The sequence below is a fragment of the Pseudopipra pipra genome, chromosome 10 (assembly GCF_036250125.1).
Source record: "Pseudopipra pipra isolate bDixPip1 chromosome 10, bDixPip1.hap1, whole genome shotgun sequence".
In the NCBI taxonomy this organism is placed as follows: Eukaryota; Metazoa; Chordata; class Aves; order Passeriformes; family Pipridae; genus Pseudopipra; species Pseudopipra pipra.
In genome coordinates this window covers 14,180,777-14,202,878 of record NC_087558.1, presented here as the reverse complement: position 1 = coordinate 14,202,878, position 22,102 = coordinate 14,180,777, and the positions used below count along the sequence as shown (strand labels likewise).

At 37.5% G+C, this 22,102-nt stretch overlaps 1 protein-coding gene across 3 annotated transcripts in view; it reads right to left on the bottom strand.

Annotated features, from left to right (window-relative positions):
* Positions 1–22,102, bottom strand: part of PLOD2 (procollagen-lysine,2-oxoglutarate 5-dioxygenase 2) — a 65,712-nt gene that overhangs the window by 15,824 nt on the left and 27,786 nt on the right. For all 3 annotated transcript variants that reach the window (XM_064666362.1, XM_064666361.1, XM_064666360.1), the window contains exons 2-10: positions 20,440–20,531; positions 18,931–19,067; positions 12,981–13,144; positions 11,716–11,828; positions 9,692–9,755; positions 8,802–8,899; positions 6,946–7,047; positions 3,043–3,168; positions 1,380–1,501 (exon numbers count right to left, since the gene is read on the bottom strand). In XM_064666362.1, coding sequence (XP_064522432.1) covers positions 1,380–1,501; positions 3,043–3,168; positions 6,946–7,047; positions 8,802–8,899; positions 9,692–9,755; positions 11,716–11,828; positions 12,981–13,144; positions 18,931–19,067; positions 20,440–20,475 — 962 coding nt within the window. In that variant the 5' untranslated portion in view covers positions 20,476–20,531. The remainder of the gene's footprint in view (positions 1–1,379; positions 1,502–3,042; positions 3,169–6,945; positions 7,048–8,801; positions 8,900–9,691; positions 9,756–11,715; positions 11,829–12,980; positions 13,145–18,930; positions 19,068–20,439; positions 20,532–22,102) is intronic.

Sequence of the window (22,102 nt, the reverse complement as noted above, 5' to 3'; positions counted from 1 at the left end):
AAAAGATCTCTGAGATCATTGAGTTCAACCTAAATGGATAGCATTTTTATTTATTTAGCATGCTAAATATGCACTTAAATTACTATTTTTTTATCCATAGATCAATCAAAGACCATATATCAAAAGCTCTTTCACATAAGTAGGTATATTCTATCGAAAGATGACAGGTTTAAAGATCTTTGGGTGAGATTTAGTAACAGTACAGATAGTGATTACACTGAAGATTCTGCTTTATGCTGTCTATATAGCAACAAAGAGGCAAAGGCAAGAGTTTGCAAACATGGCACATTTGTTTTAGAGACTATTAGAAATAAAGAAAAGAATTATTTATAAACAAGTGAATGGTTGCACAGACTAACACTGGACATCTGCGGCATTCCTAGAAAGGCAAGGGGAGAGGCTTGGATCTCAGCCACAGATCAGTTTCCAAGTGGCTTCAGCACAACAAAATGCCATTTAAACAACTTTCCAAGAATTAAGTCTGGTCAAGGGCCACCTGGGACTCTGATCTTGGTGGGATCCTGGTCTGTAAAACTCTATACTATGACTGATGTGCTGGAAGAGCCACGAGCAACTCTGTGATAGCAGCCAGTGCTGAAGCCAGTAAAGAAACCTTTGGACAGGGAGACCTGATGTGGGATACCAACTCCGAGGTTCAGATTTAGGCCTGGCAAGTGCCAGGTTTAAAAACTAAAGTTTTGGATACTCTAGTAAGAATAAAAAAAAAAAAAAAAAAAAAAAGAAAAAGAGAAAAGGCAAGATAAAGCATAAGATAAAGTCAGTTGCCTTTGCAAGTCTCGGTTTTGGTTTGTTTTTTTCTTTTTTTCCCCACTGGAAGAAGAAGCTAGATCACTTAAAAAAATATTCCTGCCTCTTTGAACCACAGGAAGAAATATAATTCCATCACCTGCACACCCAGATCAAGCCTTAACGGTATGTTTATTTAAATATAATGTCACTTGAGGAAAAGAGTAGGGACTAAAACAACCAAAGTGCAATTGTTAAAAGCATATCCAATGCAACAGGTACTTCTATTCCATAAAAAGTTAGCTTAAAAATGTTTTGAATAAAAAAACAAAAATAAAACAAATACTATTGTTTATGCATTGTCTATGCTTCCATCAGAAGATGAGGCTATTAGGTAGTCCAAAGCAGAAGGATGTTTTCACAATGACTAAAAGTTTCTTATATTAGACAAAACCATAAAACACTCAACAGTTCATATCTTATGTCTAGATCTTTTCTACCAAAAAAAGCTCCCACTTTCATATCTGAATATATAAAGTTGTTAATGGTTAAGATGCAAAATAACATACATGCAAAATGAAAACATGCTAGTAGTATGCATCAGTAGAACATATTTATAAATTACAACTTACATTCCCATATTTCGGGCTTCTGCTTGACTCAGATTTTCTTCAGGTCCAACAATTTTTATATTTTTAATAATATTCTTGGCTTTTTCCCAGAATTTCTTGATGTGCTTTTCATGGTAAACCTCCTGCAATCATGTTAACATTGTTTATAGCAGATGTAAAGTACACTGCTATGAAATCATAAACATAAGTGTCCAAGAACACATTGTATTCTTCCCTAAAGAAACAGATGCCAAACATTTAAAATAAAGCTCTTCTGTCCAAAATTTTAGCAAAATAATCCAGAACATCAGCAATATTAATCAAAGCTGTACAATGATGCAAGATTCACAGATTGTTTCTGCAATATTTTTTCAGGATATTTATGTTACAATCTTTAAAACCCATCCTACAGCCTCACGCAGGAGTTTTTCATGCAACTCTAAATCACTTTAGAGAGGGAGCTGCCACCTGTATCAAAGTGTGCAGGCACATTCATTGTTTCTCTAAAATGCAGTCACACTGATTGTTTCTTTAATTTCTATTTACCCTACCTCTATTTACGAGAGCTCAGCTGCATTCACTGCTTCCAAACCAGTGTCTTCAGTGTAGCTTCTGCCTATTATGCCTGACTTTAGAATAATTAAAATATTGGGTAGGGGTTTTCCTCCCACTGTAATAAAAAGCTATTCAGTTTTTATATTCATTTCAAATACCATAACATGACTTCTGGCTGAAGCAACAAAATAGCCTACAATTCCTATGTGCATATCACATTTATACCTTTAACATCCCCTTAGGAAAGCACATTGAAGGCTTTAAAGATAAGCTCTACTTCTGTTACTTATCCCTTTCATGCTACCATATCAACAGTAATATACACACAGTGAGAAAGGGTACAATTAATTTTTACTCCCATTTCTCTTCCAGCCCAGTTTCTTCCAAAAGAATCGTACACATTTGACACCTCGCTCACTAAAATCACAGAATCACAGAATGGTTTGGGTTGAACAGGACCTTAAGGATCATCTCCTTCCAACCCCACACCTTCCATTAGACCAGGCTGCTCAAAATAGCAAAACTTGACTGAAGGCACTAGTGAAGGATCAGCAACACCAGACCATTAGGTAATTAGCAAAAAGTATTCAAAAGCAACTTCTCTGTAGTACCAATCAGACTATATCTGAACACATCAGTCTTTCCCATGGGTCCCACCAGGAATGCCAAGAGAAACACAAATGCATTGGAGTATCAAGATGAAAAGCAAAACCTATGTCAATTATTAGATGACAATTATTAATAACATTTGGCCAGTCCTGAAGTGGTCAGGCACTTGGCCTAGATGATCGTTGTAGGTGCCTTCCAACTGGAACTATTCTATTTTTACTCTCTTCTCTTGTTTTATGTCAAGCAGTACCTCTCCCAGAAGCACACACTTCAAAACACATTCTTTTTCATTACTAAAAGAATCTAAGCAGTTTCTTTAAAAAGACTTCAGTAAGCCCTGCCACAATTTCATTTAATTTGTGCATTTTTCACAGTGCAGCATACTAAACTCTGAAAAATTATCTCTTCCTATGCATTTTAACTGTGTTCCTATATAGAATCCATATACTCCCTCATGCACTTCGATTTATCACATAATTTCCAAAATTGAAGTTTTGCACAATAGTAACATCATACTTACATTATTATGAACGAATATACTGAGTGCCTCCCGTGGGTAGTCCAGAGTCAACAGTCTGTCTAAAAATTTAGGTAGGAAAGGAGTTGGTTGTTCAATGAAAACACCAATTTTTACTCTTGGATATTCCTAAAAAAAATGATATTTTGACATAACCAATAAGATTTGCCTCCTTTCTAAGATTAGTTATATTAAAGAGCAACTAATGTCACGTTGTAGTAAATTTAGTCCACACAGCTTTCAAGCAATCAAAACCAACTAGCTCAAAAGTGCTATGTGCCCTGTTTATTTTCACTGGCTTCACAAAAAAGCAAAGATAATGGATTTAATATTGCTGGAAAATTCTTTGAATTCAATAACAAACTGGAAGCAGAAAATAATGTATTATTCTTTTTAAAATTCTTACTTTAAAAGAATACTAAAACACCAAAAGAAGCATTTAAGGAAATATACCTAGAATGGCACAGCAAACTCATTTTTTGAAAATAACACACATACATACATAAGTTACATTTACAAGAAAATATAAGGAAGACTAGTTTTTTAAAAATAGTTAAAGAATAAATACCACAAAATATTTTAGTCATTTGTACTTTAGGATGAAGACTGCAGTACCCTTCTCTAAATGTATATGCACTATTTCTCCCTGATCATTTCAAGTGGGCTTTGCATTACTTCCCCACCCACTGATTTTAGGAAGATCTTTGATAATCTAATTAGAGATTCTCTCCTCACATCCAAAGATATTGAACTTTTATCCACCTTATTTTAATGTGAATTCATATCTTTTGAACAGTGGTATTAATTCCTGGTGTGGAATTCCTGTGCTTGATAGAGATCATAACCACTAAAACAAACACTGACAGCACCTCTGTGCTTTTTGATTCCTAAAGTATAGCATTACATTATGCAAGACAAAGAAATTTAACCTTCAGAGGCCTCAACTCCTACACAAAGAAATACATTGATTTAACAAAAATTATTTCCATCTCAAACCCAGACAATTATTACAAACGTCTAATCCACTACAAGGTTCAGAGAGAAACCTTATATGAGTATAAAAGTCTGCCAGTTAGCTTTCCCTAGCTTTCCAACACCCACTTGAAGAGTGTCTGGATAAACCATCAACACATGCTGAGATTTTAGTGTCACTGTCTACATCGGAAATCCAGAAACACCCTGGCAAAGGCACCAGATCGGAAACATTAGGCACCAGTGTTTACCCTGACTACCTCCTATTCACAGCTTCATCTGCAAACCTAATAAGCACTCACAGGGAGATCCTAATATCTTCAAAATAACTGATGAAGACATATGTGTCTCGAAAAAGGCACCTGAGAGTGGTGTCACAGGAACTGGTACCACTGATGGCCAGGAAAGCCATCGGACCAAGCTGAGCACACACATGTGCTGCCAACGGTAGAACTGCTGCAGTAACTGTATTTTGTCATTCTCCCCTTATTCTCTAGGACAAAGGGAAATAGGTTCAGGCTAGACCTGCAAAGCTTATACAGAGAGTGAGGAATTACTGACACTGCTTCAGTACACTGAAGTGTGAACTACTTGGCTCTGCACTAAAATCTGTGACCAAAGCAAAATAGTGTTTAAAAAATTGAGTAAAAATTCCTGTAAACTGCATCTTCTCAAAGTAGAGTTCATCAATGTAGACCTTGGTTTACCACAGAGTTGTCACTGCATAATCTGAATCTACATTACAACAAGTATTTTGAGTATATTAAGTCAGAGGTTTTGGTTCTTCCCAGTTGTGCCTGAGCAAAAACACATTGGAAACACAGTCTGCACCAGGATGTTACGTTTTCTCTGAGGTCACATATTTTTACTTTTTCACAAGCAGTAGTTGAGCATGTGACAATTTTTGGAAGAAATACAGAAGAGTGTCTCAGTACAACTACACAGAGCAAAGTCCCAGATCTCTTGACACAGGAGTTACCAGTGAAGTGAGAGGATGAGTGAGGTCATCCTTTCCAGATGCACTGAAAACTATGAAAGTTTTCATAGCAGTAGCAAGCTTTAGGACTTAAGAAGCAGTTCTAGGGCAATTAAGTTTGTTGTCCAGTTTAGTTTAGGTTTAAAAAAAAAAAAAAATGAAAAAAACCAACAACTTAAGAAAAGTGGCAAAAATGTACAGTTTTGTCCAGGTGCATTCTTCAACTTATTTTCCATTACCTTGCTTTTACCTGAAGAGATAACTAATTTGAGGGTGGTACAGGCTGCTGACATTACCAGATGAAAGCAGCTACTGCGTGTTTCCACACCTCAGCCATGATCACTGCCCAGGAGATCCTGTTTCTGTGAAGGGCAGAAGGACTGAGCAGAAGACTGCACATGAAGCTCTCAGCTCCTTTGAACAAAACTCCAAAAAACAAGCAAAATCCTCAGAAGATATGAGTGTACAAATGCAGAAAGTTAAATAAAACAATATGGGAAAAATTATCAGAGTAGTACTGCTCTTTTCACTGAGGATTTCTTGTCAAGAAGCAACCAGACAGGCCTGAACAGAAAGCACGTTCAGAAAATGAAATACTGCTTGTACTTCAAAATGCCTGAAGTAAACACTTCCACTGAGGCCAAGAAAAGCCTTGTTATTTCTACTGGCAGAGTAAGCGAGGTATGAAGTCCAAAGAATGCACTACAGTAAGGAATACACATTCCAAGTAGATGTACATAAACCATAGGAAACTGTCCAGTAAATCATTGCAAGCTACTCCCTGTTGCTGGCTTTAAGATTTAACTGCTCCCTCAACCATGTTTTAATTACCAATACCATTAGAAAAAACTTAGACAATTTGTTTTCTGCAGGTAAACTTTATGATGTGAGTGCCAACACTATTTCATTAAATCACCATTCAAATGTTGTCTCTTAAAAACAAAAATAAAATTAAAAAATATTAAAAAAATCTGAAAGTTATTACAATCCCAGTAATGACTTTTTAAATTTATATCCCAGTCCATTAGCTACTTATTGCCCAGAAATTCTTTCACTTTTTCCCTTCACTACAAAGATAACAAGCCACTACTTCTTTCATGCTATCCTCAACGCCACCTTCTAAGACCTGTTCCCATTCAAAACTTCAGTACAGAACAGAAACAAAACAGCTGCTGGAAACAGCCTGTTAAGAAAAATCAGAATTTCTTTTTAAGTACAAGTCTCACAATTCCACATGGTAGAGCTTAGTCTTTACTCTGCCTAAAATTACTGAGTAAAAGCTGAAATATTCATAAAGACACTAAAGACATCATGCTTGGAGCCAAAGAGCCAAAATTGCCAAATACTGGATATACACACATGTCATGTGTATGTTTTTTCTACAAGAATTCTGTACTGAAATCCAGACTCAATCACATTATACTTTTTCTACAGAAACACATTTGCATATACAATACAGATATCTGTATTGTCCTTTACAAGGTAAAGCAGTTTTGACTGTTTACCTCAGAAAATAGGAATTGTAACCATATTAGTTAAATATTAAACTCTATTTGTAATAGAAATTGTTGAACTGATGCATACTTACTATTTTGTAGGTCTGCTGCTAAAAATCTGAAATATCTAAAGAGTTTTTCTACTTCCCCCAAAATTCTAATTATTCACTTGTACGTTGCATGATTCAAAAATTATTCATTCACCTTCAGTAACAGAGGTAAAGATCTGGAAGGCTTTTGGGGATGGGATCATTTTCAGTAATATTGAGGAAGCCTATATTAAAGCCACTGATAATTCCAGTGAATTACAATTTCATCTTTACAGTTTCATGTACCAGAAAAAAAGTCCTGATGTGTCTAAGAAACATGATATTGCATAACAAAGCCACTTTGCCTCCGAAATCACTATACACCTCTCAACTGTATTCAAAAGGGGTTTGTTCCAGATTGGAGTTTTCTTACCGTTAATGTTGACAGGTCTAACAAGTCTAAATCACAAACACTGCAACCAGTTTCCCGTGTCCAAGCATTAGGAATATAGTTTCCCAAATAATTCAAGTGAATCTGGTAAATAAATGAACAATTCGGATTAATGAAACATGTATGCAAATGGTGATCTGTACCTTTAACAATTCAGGCTTATTCTTTAATCTCTTGTAACTAAAGGCAACTGACAAGAAACAAACAAAAATAGATGGTAAAAACTTTTTCTTATTCTTTTTCTTTACAAAACAGATTATATATGTACTATAAAGTCTATGAAAATGAGTATTTCATAAAATGACATTGCACTTGAGGTAAAAAAAAATTTCATGTCAGAAGGTGAGGATAATTTGGTATCCATTTCAAAAAATTTCTCTAACCAATGCTATTTACTAACCTGCAAATTGGAGAGATTAAATATGAAACAGAAGTATCTTCTAAATAAAAAACTTTGTTTGGAATAAATTCTGGGAATTACTTTCATTCTAGTTTCTTTACTAACTAATTAAAAATTTTTCCGATCCTAGTATACTATTGTCCTCTTAATTCAATTCTAAGTTTAAAAGAGAAGAATCTAACCACACTGACAAAGTGATGCATAGTAAGAATTTCCTCTTTGTTTTTAAAACCACATCACTACATGCAAAGATTGAGTTTTGTTGAATGTAACATAACTCATGGATTGGTATAAGGAGTTCCATCCTAAACTGTGTGCCCAACTGTAAAACACAGAACTTTTCTTTGGCAATGTGTCAGCAAAGCCAGTGATGACAGATAACTTCAGGATTTAATTGAGGCAAAAATAACTGTAGCAATATGGAAGAAATTGGTCAAATATTTCACTACTAGTGAGTAATTATAAGCCGAACAGATAACAACATCATTATATTCACTAATTCCAAAAATGAAAAACAGTGCAAAAGCTAAGCAGCAGCCATCTCTGGGATATTAATGAGTTTCAAACCTAATTCTCCTGAAAGCCATTTTTCTGAAAACAATGAGCTAGCTATAGTAAGGAACACTTATTCAGAAGAACTTAGAAAGTAGCCATGCCCAATCCTTCAGCCACCAGATGCTCCTATAAATGATACACCCTTACACTTTGACACAGAGCAAAAAAATGCAACTGCCATATTACCAAAACATAGTCATTTCTCTCAGAGAAACCGTGCAAGGTTCTCTGGACCAATGAATCCTTACACATGAACAGAATCTGTCACAACAGCTCTTTCACAGGACAGAGACTGCTCTACCGTGAACCCAAAGCTCATGAGCCGTGGGCACACTGCAGGCAGTGATCAATGACACTGAAGACAACAAAAGCCACCCACACACACAGAGAATTTTTTTTTGCCTGTATTTGATATATGTTTTTATATATGTATATACACACCCAGGTCTCTGGTAGGAATGGATGTGTTACTGTTTTGTATCCCAGACTGTCACTCTTGGTTAGCTTATCTTCCCCCTGAAAATCTCTTCTTCTGATCACAATTTAATAACCACACAGACATTCATCTCTAGCTTCAAGAACTGTTTTGTGTTAGTGAACAAATTAACATAATCTTACTCTCTCCTAATATCCCATGCTACAATGAATTTGGGAGCAGAACAAGTTGTTTCAGCAGTGATATCAAGTTACAGTGACAGCAGAATAACATGATTGAGAGAGCTATTAGAATAGGGGTTTTATCCTTGCAATTCCTAATATTAAATGGAAATGTGTAGTGGTGGTTGCTATGACAACTTCAGACACTTCTACCACTGTTTGTTTTTTTTTTTACTTATGTCAGAATTGTGGTTTTGCAAGAAAATAAAAACAAACTACCACTCACTTTAGTTGGACCATTTCCATGAATGGTGACTGGTAGTGTGTCATACACTGAATTCCTTGCTCTTACTTTTCCTTCTTCAAATTTCAAAAGGACTTCATCTGCAAATCAAAGCCATACAGTAATAAATTCATAAATAAAAGCTAAAATTTCAGAGTTCTTTAAGTCGTTGCTGATACAATATACCTTGCTGTTGCTATCATTACCAGTGTTACTTATTTGGAAGCTTTTGTTCATTTTTTTTTTAATTAGATCTTGAATTCTAAGCTCTTTATGCTAAATAAGGTGACAAAATCTCAGAGTTTGTCATCAGCAGCCTTCAGTATTGGAATAAAATCTGCTTAAAAAATAATTTTAATTTAGTGCAAATGATATTTATAGAGAAATCATAGTTGTTTCAGATGTGATCTGACTACAAAGAGTTTTTCCTTAATTGGAGGTTAAATGTAAGAAAAGAAGTTTGCACAGATGCATTTTTCTATTTAAATTCATGACATTTGAGTAAAGGAAATTCTACATTATTCCACATTGCATTTCATTATGTATAGCCATTTGCTTGAGAACATCTAAAATACAATTTTAATTACCTATCTTACTCCTGTAATTAAGTTTGTGAAAGTTTATGAAAAATTTTCTTAATTCCATATTTACTGCTAACTTAATTTATTAAAAAACTATTTCTCTATTTTAAATCAAATATTTTATCAACATGAGAAATCAATTAATTAATTAATATTCAACTGAAAAGACCTGTAACTAATCTATTAATCAGGTCTATCCATCCAAATATTTCCTTAAAAGAAGCATATGTTTAGGGAACTACATTCATCGTTAAGCAAAGAAAGTGTTAATAACAGTTAATAAAACACACAATGTGCAAATCATACACTTACCAACAGCTCCATTTAGGGTCTGGAAAATTGTACATTTGTGGTCCAAAGTAATGTTAATGCGTTCCTGAAATAAAAGTACCAAAGATGTTGAGGCATTCTAAAAGCCAATATTTTTACAGCAATGTTGCAATTATACCACAGTGGCAGCAAGTAATCAGGCAAAACTACACTACATGTTCAGCTCTTAAATACAATTCTTTATTTTATATTGTTACTTTTTTTGAATTCCAGAGTTGTGCAGCTATATAACAATCAGTTTTATATATGCAAAAACTTTAAAGCCAAAGGATAAAGGTTATAACTCTCCAAAGAAAGAGCAATTTAGCAGTGTAAGCCAAAGCAAATCTGTGTCTCAAGAAAATTAGCAAGTCTTGGCCAAGCAACAAAACATACTGTGTTTCACAGTTTCAAAAATACAAAAGTCAATTTTAAGTATCATGTCAGAATAGAAAACACTAGCGGTTTTAAAACATTTTTCTAATGTTGTATTATTAATCCTACCTCAATTCTTACTTTGAGTACCATGTTTTACCATTTTTAAAAAGTTAATCAAAGTAGATAACCTTTAAAACACAGTTAAAACCCTTATACAGACAGCACACTTTGTTTTGGTCTTCCAAAATTTTCTCACGTATTCTACAGCATTGGGCATTATCATATAAAACAGCAGTAGCAATGCACAGTAAGCACCATGAAGGTGTTTTGAATCATGGTGCAGTAGTGCCTTGCACAGAGATACACATTTCTTGTCTGGAAGACAATCTGTTTAGACAACTAATTATATTACTTCTGACTTTGGTGCAGAGTCAGCTTTAATGTCTCTACACCCTGTCTTTTCAATTGCATACCTGGCATCTGACTTCACTTCCATGAAATCAATTTGAACATTAAAGGCTGGAAGGAACATCCTATGAGGAACTGCTGAGGACTCCAGGTTTGTCTAGTTTGGAGGAGGTGGCTGAGGGGCCACCTCCTTGCTCTGTACAGCTTCCTGAGGAGGGGAAGGGGAGAAGGAGGTGCTGAGTTGCTGGGAATGGTTCAAAGCTGCACCAGAGGAGCTTCAGACTGGACATCAGGAAGCATTTCTTTATGAAGAGGGTGGTAAAACCCTGGATCAGGCTCTCTAGAGAGGTTGTCAATGCCCCCAGCCTGTCAAGTGTTTAAGAGGCAGTTGGACAATGACCTTAACAACATGCTTTAGCTTTTGGTCAGTCCTGTACTGGTCAGCCAGTTGGACTAGATGGTCACTGTATGTCCCTTCTAACAGAAATATTCTCTTCTATTTCTGAACCTGCATCCAAATAGACATGATTTTCCATTAAGTTATGCCAGGAAAAACATGTATATATTTCAAAAACTTTGCATCTGCCTTAAGCATACAAATTATCAAAATCATTTTCAAAATTCTGTTTTATCAGCTTCTAAAAGTCTTTTTGCATCAATACACTGCTAACTTTCCTTAGCTCTCTTTTTCCAGCACCAGGGACATGCCTCTGACATCTATCATGCTTTAATGCTGCTACTCAGCAGAGAACTTTGTTAAGCTAGGGCACAAAGAGGTCTTCACCAAAAATTTACGATGCAGCTTTATTGAACATATTTGCACAAAAAGCTGAAGGCAGGATCTGAAATGGCAGCAAGCCAAAGTATAAAACACTGGATCAGCAAGTAGTTCAGTGACACCCTGGAAAAATGCCACATTCTCTGGCCGTCAAACTGCCAAGTACATGGGACCCTCATTGAGATGAATGTGTCTGATCATATACCTCAGAGCTATTATTTCTAACAGTGAAGCTCAACCTGACTGGATCTGAAGACAGCCTGAAATAATATATCAAGTCATGACCCTTTGGAAGCCTGTTCATCATTCCAGCAGTAAGAACCTCAGGAGAGCAAACACAACTGTCAATATGGCACTCCAGAACAAAGAGACAGCATTCCTTTTCTTTTTATCTCCTGGTGTTTTAGGAGGAGTAGCATGTTATTTCAAGCAGAAAGAAATGAGAAAGCCATTCACTACCTACCCTTGCCAATGGGTCAACATAGATTTTGGTGTAAAACAGCTGGTCATCATCATTATCCTGCAGATTCCATTGCTGCACAATACGATTTATATATGGAGCATAACCAATAAATCCTGCAAAATCACACACACAGAAGTTATTTCCATAAAAAGCACTACCCTGCCAATGCTGTCTACCAGTCAGGGACTTCATTCTGACTGGTGCCAGCAAAGGAAAAGTATGAAATTCATACAACTTGGCTCAGAATCCAGTTTTCTTCCTGTGATACATAACAGTTCTGTTTCAAAAAGTTCATAATTAATGGTTACTTTTATACTAATGGTATTTTAAGGAAAAATTAAAACAGATCTGTTTAGGATGGTCCTGAGAACACCAAAGAGATCAGACTACCACTTTTCCCAAGAAGCCCATCTGTGGAAAAAGTTCGCTATTCATCAATCACTTCTTATTGGCAGAGATGCCTGAATGTAATACTGCCAGAAATATAAAAAGAATTCAACTCAAAACCAATATACATTATTTTTAAACCAAAATAAAAAAAAAGATAGTGCAGATAGGTGAGGTAAAGGAGGAGGTAAAGAAACAGGGACACTCCCAGACCTGCACACTGCCCAACTCCATGTATTAGAAGTGACATTCTGTGCTCTGCAGCAGTTATAGAGTACCAGTGTCAGTGTATGTATTAATCAACTGCAAAATTATTACCAAAACTGGCATTTAAATGAGGATTCCAGAATTAACCCATCATTAAGATTAACAGGAGTAACTCCCACTCCTTTTGGAATGAGCCATGTCAGCCATGCTGACAGGCTGGGCAGAGCTACCAGCTCCTCTCCTGGATGCAGAGATCCACAAGAACAAGGCAGCCAAGTCAGAAAATTCTGACCCAGCTAAACTGCACCTATAAATAATATCATGTGATGCTTTGACTGGGCTTGAACACTACATTGTTTCTGAAGCAATTGGGTCATCCCTGCACAGCATTTCCTGGCAATGCACAGTTGCTTGCTAAGCTGTCACTTTATTTACCTGCTTTTTAGAAGTTATTGCCAAGCAAACTATGCAAATTCAAATGAAAACTATGCTCGAGCACAGAAGAGCAGCTATTGAAGTGGGAAGGAGAGAGGAAGAATAGGACTCAGTCCTCAATATTACACTTGGGGAATTCAGGAACAGTTTCACATACAAATACATAAAACAGATAACAGAGATAAGTCATGTTCAAGTCCAAGGGTTTAATGGGTTCACAAGAGGATCACACTTGCCTCCTGAGTTCAGGAATCGTTTTCCACTCCGGACAACAGGATACTTGTCAGCTAGCCTTTTATCTGGCCAAATGAGTCCATCTGCTGCAAACACCACTTTATGATTAGTTTCCTGAAATTTCTTTAGGAGCTCTTCAGGGCCCCCTGCAAAGATAACATCATAGCTGAAAAGTAAAGAAATACATTCATTAGATTAGTTTAATTTTAATGCTTCTATGTTGAAAACAAAAAATCATTGGACTATTCAAATTTTAAAAATCAAACAGCCCTTTTATTCTGAAAAATTACAGTGAAATCATGTTTTATCACCATGTAAAAAATTTTATACTCTTCTAGGAGAAAAATTTCAATCAACACTATTTATCCAATACAATTTCCCCTTCTGCTTTTTAACCACCCACATTTTGGACATTCTTTTTCCTTCAGGTTTTGTCTGCCTGAAATCAATTTGCCTATTTCAGATATTTTGAGAACAAAAATTCCCTTTAGAAAACTGTTTATGTTTTTAAGAACAGCAATTAAAAAAAAAAATCAAAACAGATGAAAGTAGGACTGAAAGATGATTTAGGTGACTTTCACTGGGAAACTCTAGATGATCTTATTCCAAAACACAATAGCACTGACTCTTCAGAAAAGTATTATTAAGAATGTATTTAGATCTCAATAAAGTCTAGTTGCACATAAACTATGTTGCATCCTGACGATACACAGATTTCTCCATAAGCTTCTTTAATGTGCTGAAGACCTCAAAAGACTCTAAATGTCACAACATGTATTTATGAAAAACTTCATAAATACATGTATTTATGTGTTGATCAGATTTGAGTCTCAATTCCTATTGAGGACAAAGACCTAAAAGTGGAGGGCTCATCTTTGGCAGTTACCCACAGCCAAAGATCAACACTACCCCAAAACAGAAAGAAATCTGGATGGAGTTGGCAAAGGTCATGTAAGAATGTGGTATCACGAGCTTAGTGGTTTCTTGTTGTTGAACCATATCTAAACCAATGTCTCGGAGGGGAGTCGTGGAGCACAGCCAACCAAACCAAACAAACAAAACCACACACAGAAACCAAACCAAAACCTCAAAATACATATAAAGTATTAAAATATTCACAGTATATGGTTTCTTTTTTGTACTTGAGATCCACATATAAAAGCATTATTCATAGAATGGTTTGGGTCAGAAGGGACTTTAAAGACCATTTATTTCCAATTGCCCCCCCACAGGCAGGGATGCCACACACTAGCCCACTTTGCTCTAAGGCCCATCCAACCTGGCCTAGAACACTGCCAGGGATGGAGCATCCACACTTTCCCTGGGTAACCTGTGCCAGTGCCTCCCAGTTTAAGGTTCACTTTACACAGCATGAAGAATGACACAGTAAAATTGGAATCACGTCACAGATTAGTCTCTGGTTGAAGAAGCACAATAGTTTAATTTAATGGCAGCATCTCAGCCTCAAAGTTTCCTCATCTGAATACGGGTATATTCTTAGTCCACACATATAACTTAGTAACTGAAAGTCATCAGCCCTGATAATGGGCAAAGGAATGGTACAGATGCCAAAAATCAAGGTCTAACCTTGACCAAGATGTTTTTCTTGCAAAGTCTTTTAGCTTCAGCAGCTTTCAGCTTGCAGGGCACAGAACTTTCTGCATTGCAATGTATTATTACACAGCAATAGTGCCAACAGATCAACCATTACTGACTTATGGTACTCCTTTATTATAGTTCTGAAATTATTAAAGATGTCTTTAATTCAAAGAGGATTCCATGAAATTGGCCTAAGAGAAGTAACAACAGCTGGCTTACAAATGCAAAAGATTTTCACCGCAAAGCAAAGTATGAACCCTGGAGAGGAAGTGTGTTATGTAGTCTATATAAGTAAGTGGGTTTCTGAAAACTCTCACTGTTATGTTTTTCTGTAACTTTGGCAGAAGAATGCTGGAAAGAAATAGTGTACATTTTGGAGCTTCCCCAGTTTTGCAAAAAATGCCTGTTTCTGCCCAAATATACAGGAATACACTTCACTCTCTTTTCCATTTGATTTCTGTAGCCCGATTGAATGCCAGAATGAGCCTGTAGAACATGCAAGAAACAGGAGACAAGTTGAAGGCAGACAAAAAGAGATTTGTCTGAGGCTTCAACTTAATAGTTTATGGCAGGCTGTGCTTCTCCTCTTTGATCAGGTTAGTGCTGCTGCTGCTATGACTTACAGCTGCAGGAAGGAACCAAATAGCCCGGGAACATTGCTTCCTAGGACTGTCATTCTGTAAAAGAAAGCCAAAGTTGAGCAACATGCTGGGCCAGCCACAGGCTCTGTTTGTGAAAGGGATATGCTACTTAATACAGTACAGTTTATAATCCAAAGCACAGTACTGAGCTGCTAAACTGCAATGGATATTATGCAGGAGTATTAATCCAGCATGAACCTACATTTTCCATTAATGTCCAAGGCACTCTGTTTTATCAAGAGGTGATTTACTGCCACCACATCTCTTCCTGGGCAGGACCTCCACCAGCCTTCTGCCCCTTGCTGCCAGTGTCCTCATCAGCTGCTTTATGAGGCTCCCACTTTTCTCTCCAGGCAACAGGGAAACTCCTGGAGTCAAATGAAAACCTATAAATGCATCATTTTTCTTGTTTACCTGCTATGTCAGATTACATTTGGCCTATCCAGCACTCAACTCCTACTGTAAGGGAAGATTCACCTCAGGTCTACACCACTAAGACCACCATAAAACAGGTCCCAGGACTATCCTTTACAGTTTATGCTGTTATTAAGGGTGATGCACATGGCTTGCTTTAAACAGGACTTCAAAATTTGACAGAAAAGAGTGTGGATATATCCAGGAAAAAGAAGCAGGCTTCCTTGGCAAGCAGGAAAAAGCTCAGATACTCTTATTTATTCTTCATAATTCCTTCTGATTCCTTCTGAAAGCAAGGGGAAAAAAAGAACCCAAAAAGTTTCCACAACCCAATCCTATTTCCTGAAGCTCCCAGATGGCAGTTGCTTGGGACTGGAATCTACCCATGTCTCCTCCTCTTTTGCAGCAGCAAAGCATCCTGGCTGTGCACCCGGCAACACGGGAAACAGCAACGGTGACTTGGGTCCTCTAAAACAGACCATACAATTTTGGCATCCACAACTTTTGTAACAATGAGAACTTGTTACTATTGGAGCTGCAGGTTAAGAGCTCAAAATACAAATGAGAGAGGGCCCACTAGTGACTAGCAGTTCAGGTCCCCTGTCTCATCTATCTTAGCTGCATTGTGCAGCCACACAGCTATTTTGTCATTTACACTGTATCCCCACCAGGATCACACCTTAAACATTTTGAGATATGTTTATCCCTTAAACTGTTAAAATTTAACATTTTAACAAACATTAGGGAAAAAAACCCACAAAACAAAACAACAAAACAAACAACAAACTGAGAGGCTTCAAAACTCTTCCATGATACAAAGAGATGGCTGTGGGAATTCTGGATGAACAGTCACAGCATCAACCAATTTATCCAGTCTATACTGGCCATTAGCCAGTTCAATCTGAAATGGTCCAAAATAAACCAGTAGTTAGCTCAAGCGAAAAAAAAAGCCTCATTTAAATGAGGTTCCCTCTGCAGACATTTTTCTATGTACACCTAGACATGAATTGTCAACAAAAGAAGCTCAAATTATTTCCAGCATTCCGAGCTATTTAAAAAACCCAAGAAACTAAGTTTAACTAAACAGTTCTCTAGAAATTTTTTGCCTAGTTACAGTAAGCAAACCAGACATTTCCTTTCCCCACCCCCAAGATTAATATTCCAAATGCTTCACAATGAATATAATAAGAAACACTTGAAGAAGAAAGGAAGTTCATGACACTTGTCTTTTCCAAACTTACTGCTATATTGATCAACACTTAAATTGCAAACCGGGATTTTTGGAAATTAAAAAGCTCATTAGAATTAAAATATAATGCTAGAATCAGCAAACTATTTTTTTCTTCTATCTGAAAACAGTTCCACCAGTTTTAAATATATATGTACTTGGGATTATGGATCTCGAGAACTTGGGAGGCCTTAAATCCTGTGATTTTTCATGGCAAGAAAGATTATTGCCTCTGCACTTTGACACACATGGCCCTCTGTACTCTCTACTCCACGCCAGCAGACAGCCTGCCCCTCAAGAGAATAAACTATGCTGGAGAGGAATTTGAGCTATACCCTGATAGCAATCTGATAACAAATTTGCATACTTTACTATATAGGAAGAAAATAGTGATGAATCAGGATAATAAATTTGAAAACAAATTCAATATAAGTTGAAAACATTTGGGAAACGTTTGATTCATCTGAGCTTTAGTAAAAAATAAAATCTTCCAAATTAATCTCTTAAAGTTTCAGCTATTGGTATGTATGGTTAGTAGGATAACATCATGAACAAACATGTAATATATTTACTTTTAGAAAGATCCTTTTTCCACTTAGCAAATGCAAAATTGATCAAGTCAATAGCAAAAAACATTCACAACCCGAATGTCTACCTTCAAACTATGTTACCTTTACAGTCAACTAGGCATATAAAGAAGATCTTCATCAAAAGTGTACCTTATAATGCTTATTTATAAATTGCTGAAGATGATTTAGATTTTTGGCTTTCTAGGTCTATCTTCAACTCATCACAAAGGGTAGAATTATAACAAAAAACTGAGTAACATTTTTGAATTTGCTACCAGTTTCATAGGCTACTCCAACTTTCCTGAAGTGATAACTTCAGCAAAACAACAAATTAACTATCCATAAAATGCTACTGTCCAACCACTTCCTGTCTTGTGATGATGTCTGCTGTACAAATACTATCAAAACTCTACCTCAAAAAAGTGTCCCTAAAATTCTTCTGCTGTCAAATTTGAATAAATAAATAAATAGAACAAGTTAAAAGTTTAAAGACAATTCTGGAGCAGACATTCCAATATGACTTGGTACCAGCAGTGTGAACCCATGCATGCACCTCTCCAAGCTTGCACTCTCCAAGCTGAACCTCTCCAAGGCTGCCTGTCTGCAATCAGAGCTTCTTTGTCCCTGATTCGAGGCTTGGTCTCATGCCTTCCTTGCAGAGATTAAAGCTGTGACCCTGCTCTGGTTAACTTTAGTGTGGAAGGGCTTGGTAGTTGCTCTAAGTTGTATTCCTAGCTACTGTGATCATGCTGTTGTCACAGAAGCAAAATAAGAGGAGGAGGAGAAGAAAAAAGCAGAGGGAAGCAATGGAAAAAGTGTGAGTCGAACATGTTTGAGCTCCCTGTTTTCTGTGACAAGGAGAAACCTATCTGGCCTCCAGGGAGGATGTTCAAGCATAGCTGTGCTATGAGCTATAATCTGGCACCTGCACACAGCAGTACTGTCTCTCCATCCTTCTATCACACAGACAGGACAGGTACAACTGGCACCAAGTCTCTTGTCTTGGTACTCTAACATGTAAAAGCAGTTCTCCTTTTAAATGATTTCCTCAGGGACCCATTTTCCAGCTTCCTCCATATCACTATAACTTCATGGAACAAGATTATGCCTCTAGTCCCTACTGGCCACTTTATTTCTGGAGCTGCTTTTGCTCCCCCTCCCATTCACACTCCCAGCCTGCAGCCACATCCTGCTCTCACCACAGCTGAACAAGGAGAGGACAAATGCTTCCCTAAAAGCCTGTCAGCTCTCAATAACATTTTTTTACCCCCTTGAGGCAGTAGAACTATGAACAAATCTTACATCTGTAAATCTGTTAAAAAAGTAATGATTGTTCCAAAAGCAATCTACTATTTTTATGAATGAAGAAAAATAGAAGCAAACTCTCTCGAATGAAACAGCGAGGAGGAAAAGCAGCGTGCAACTTTCAGCATGTCACAGCAGTTACTTTTGCACGCCTGCCCAGACTAAAATACAAAGACAAAAAGACAGGTTTGCTCACCATTCAACAAACAATACAACCAAGTCCTCTTGATCAGCATAGCTTCCTATGCCTTCTTTCAGCAATCGAACTTTCTGCCCTCCACCAATAGAGTTAGGCAGCTCACCACCTTTCCACTCTTCACCTTTTCCAAGAACCTGGAACAAGAAAAAAGAAAAGCACTTTTTGCTAGTACCCAAAACCATGAGGCTTTTTTAAAGCAGGCCCTTATTAAAAACAGATGCTAAAGCAGAAGCAACACACTAAGGCATAGCAAGCCATCGTTTCCAGCATGGTAAGTTTTCCATGTCTGAAGCAGCATTCAGCACAATGACATCACTGCAAAAACATGAGAGAGACATTTTTTAACCAAATAAGAATCGAGCAATTGCCTGCTACTGCCATTTATTTCAGTGTGCCTCCTTCAGAAAGAAAAAAGGCAAGAATTGTACCAAAATTTCTATTAGAAAAACATTCTGAATGAGACCTTTAAAAATCAATAGAATCACTTTAGGAACAGGAGGCTCAAGAGACTTTGGTGGATCAGGGTATAACTAATTCAAATTGCAAACTCCAGTCTTTTTGCACAAAAAGGGAAGGACAGGTTCCCCACTATACAGCTCACTGCTAAAAATCAGATAAACAAAAAATTCCTCCCAAGCCAAGCGCTATAGCAGATTACCTGTCAAAAAAAAAGAAAAAAATAAACTCTTACTGGGTTTTGAACATAATGTTTTTGGAACGTATAAAGGCTGGAAGAACTACATTGCATGATGTTTCACACAAATCTGCAAAGCTAAGAGACGTATCCAGAGCTCAGGCTTCCCGGGTAGAAGTCAAACTTCAGAGACCCAAATAATTTCCTATTTATAGTGCAGGCACTGTGGTAAGTAAGCTGAAAAATTTCATAACACCATATGAATTCCTGGATTTTCTCTTGGCAGAACCAATTTGTGGGGAAAGTTTAGAAGGTTGGTGCCCTCCCTTTTCCCAAGGTCACGCAGAGGCCAGCCTAAGAACATGACATATGGAGGCATGGAGCGAGGCAGAAAAGGCTGGTAAGAATTACAGAAATGCACTGTCCTCTCAGAATTAGAGGTTCCTGGAAAACACAGTGAAATTTTCAGTTGTGACCCTCCCTCCTTCCTTGCAGCAGGGATCCAGCCTTTCTTGAGGAAGGAGATCCAAGCCCTATGAGTACAGTACAGCTTCCAGAAGTATTCATGCAAACAAAATCAGCCACTCTGAAAAACAAGGCTATATGATAAATCATGACAGAACCGGTGAGTGACTGAGGATGCTGACCACAAGGGCTACAAATCTGTAAAGCAGCTCCCTCCCATGATGCTTCAGAGGGGAACCAGCAGATAAGCAACAGGGAGAGCAGCAAGTGCCCTTCCTGCCCCCAAGCTCTGCAACTATTTTACCTTGTCCCAGCACACGAGAAAGCTCAGACAAGGTCAGTTACTCTTTACTGGTTCTGTTTTACAGCATGTACAGTACGAATATTTGGTACAAAACATGCAATACCTTCACTGTGTAGTTGAAGTGCTTTGCAGTTTGCATGAAACGGTGAAAGCCGTCGGTTTCTTTAGTTGCTACAGTAAAGACTAGTAGTTTATCTGAGGGAGAAAAATAAGGAACACGTATTAATACGTTTTCAGGGCACAGTTCATAAGAAAAAATACATGGAACAGAACTGGATCGGGGGCTTTATGACCTGCCTGTATCTCATTCAAACAGAGGAGGCAAATACACTGTCATATTATAAGCTTGAAACATCACCAAACAAGAACTGCTATGGACAAGGGTACTGTATCTAAAATTATCCTCAGGGAGAAGAAGCAAGTAAACCCATCTACTCTGTAAATAACTAGATCAGGACAAATACAAAGCTAGTATGACTACTGGACAGGAAGGAATCTTCAAAGCAAAAATAACTTACTAGTTTTCAGTCTGAGCTAATTCTGTGACCTCTTATCACAGGACTGAATGGTGCCAGAGAACTTCACCCATCCTCAGTAACTCCCCTGAAAGCCAGTGGTTCATACTCTTCATGAAAACAAGACAAAAAAACCAGTCATGGAAATCAGTCCCCCAAAGGACGGCATTTAGTGCTTTTAAGTCCTTGGGCAGAGACAAAAGGGCAGGGGTTTGCTTGGTTGGTTTTTTTATTCAGAGCCTATGCACATTATAGCAGTGGTAATTTTGCCCTCTTACTGCATGCAGGCAAATGACCATGCAACCCATTTCCTCTTCACATTCCAGAGCTTTTAACACAGTTCGAATAGGGTCACAAAATCCCACTAAACAGCTTCCCAATTAAACTACTAAACAAAATTTAGAACCCTATGCATTACGCTGAATAACCAAACTATGCAATTCAAAGCTACGAGGAGGACAGGACTCCTATCCAAAATCAAGTATTTAATCAGACCAGCCAGGATGCCAGAGAACACTGCAGTTCCCCAATTCAGTCCAAGTGCAAGCAGCAGCTGCCCTCTAAGCAGAGCCCATAAGATCAATCCTCACAAGAAAATAAAATCAATCGCCTACAAATAGCATTCCAGACACAGTGCTTGTTGCTGCTTCACTTTCTCAAAAAACATCCTCTGGATTTATCTTCACCAGCCCAGTAACGTGCTAGAAGTGGCTACTATGGAAAACATTCCTATTAACCCTTCAGCCTTGCCCACCACCGCAGGCTTAGCAGCCTTCAGACACTCCAGACATCATCCTAAGTGTATTAAAATCATTCACCACTTGCCATTTTGTTCTATGTGACACCAGCAAAATTAACACACGAGATGATAATCCACTTCTCACTTTGTGGAAGAAATGCACCTTGCAAATTACTCATGTGATGCTCTGCAACCCCCTACCAGGATACTTCAAGTGTACCTCTGCTCAGTCAAGCAAAAATACCTGTCAGAGCACACAGTCTGTAGAGAAACATAAAACCCCTTGTAATGAAATTCAAGTCTGTCTGAACTAGCAGTCAAACTATGGAGATTAGTCTCAGGAGCCGCCAGGACTGTTTCCACTGAAATAAAGTTTAGATTCAGCCCTGGTCAACAGATCACTTCCAAGAACACTCCTACCAGGCCTGGCTAGTCCATCCTCAACTGCAGCTGTAATGGTGTATGTGAGGAAGAGCAGGGATAAGATAACCACATATGATGCTTTCTCTGCC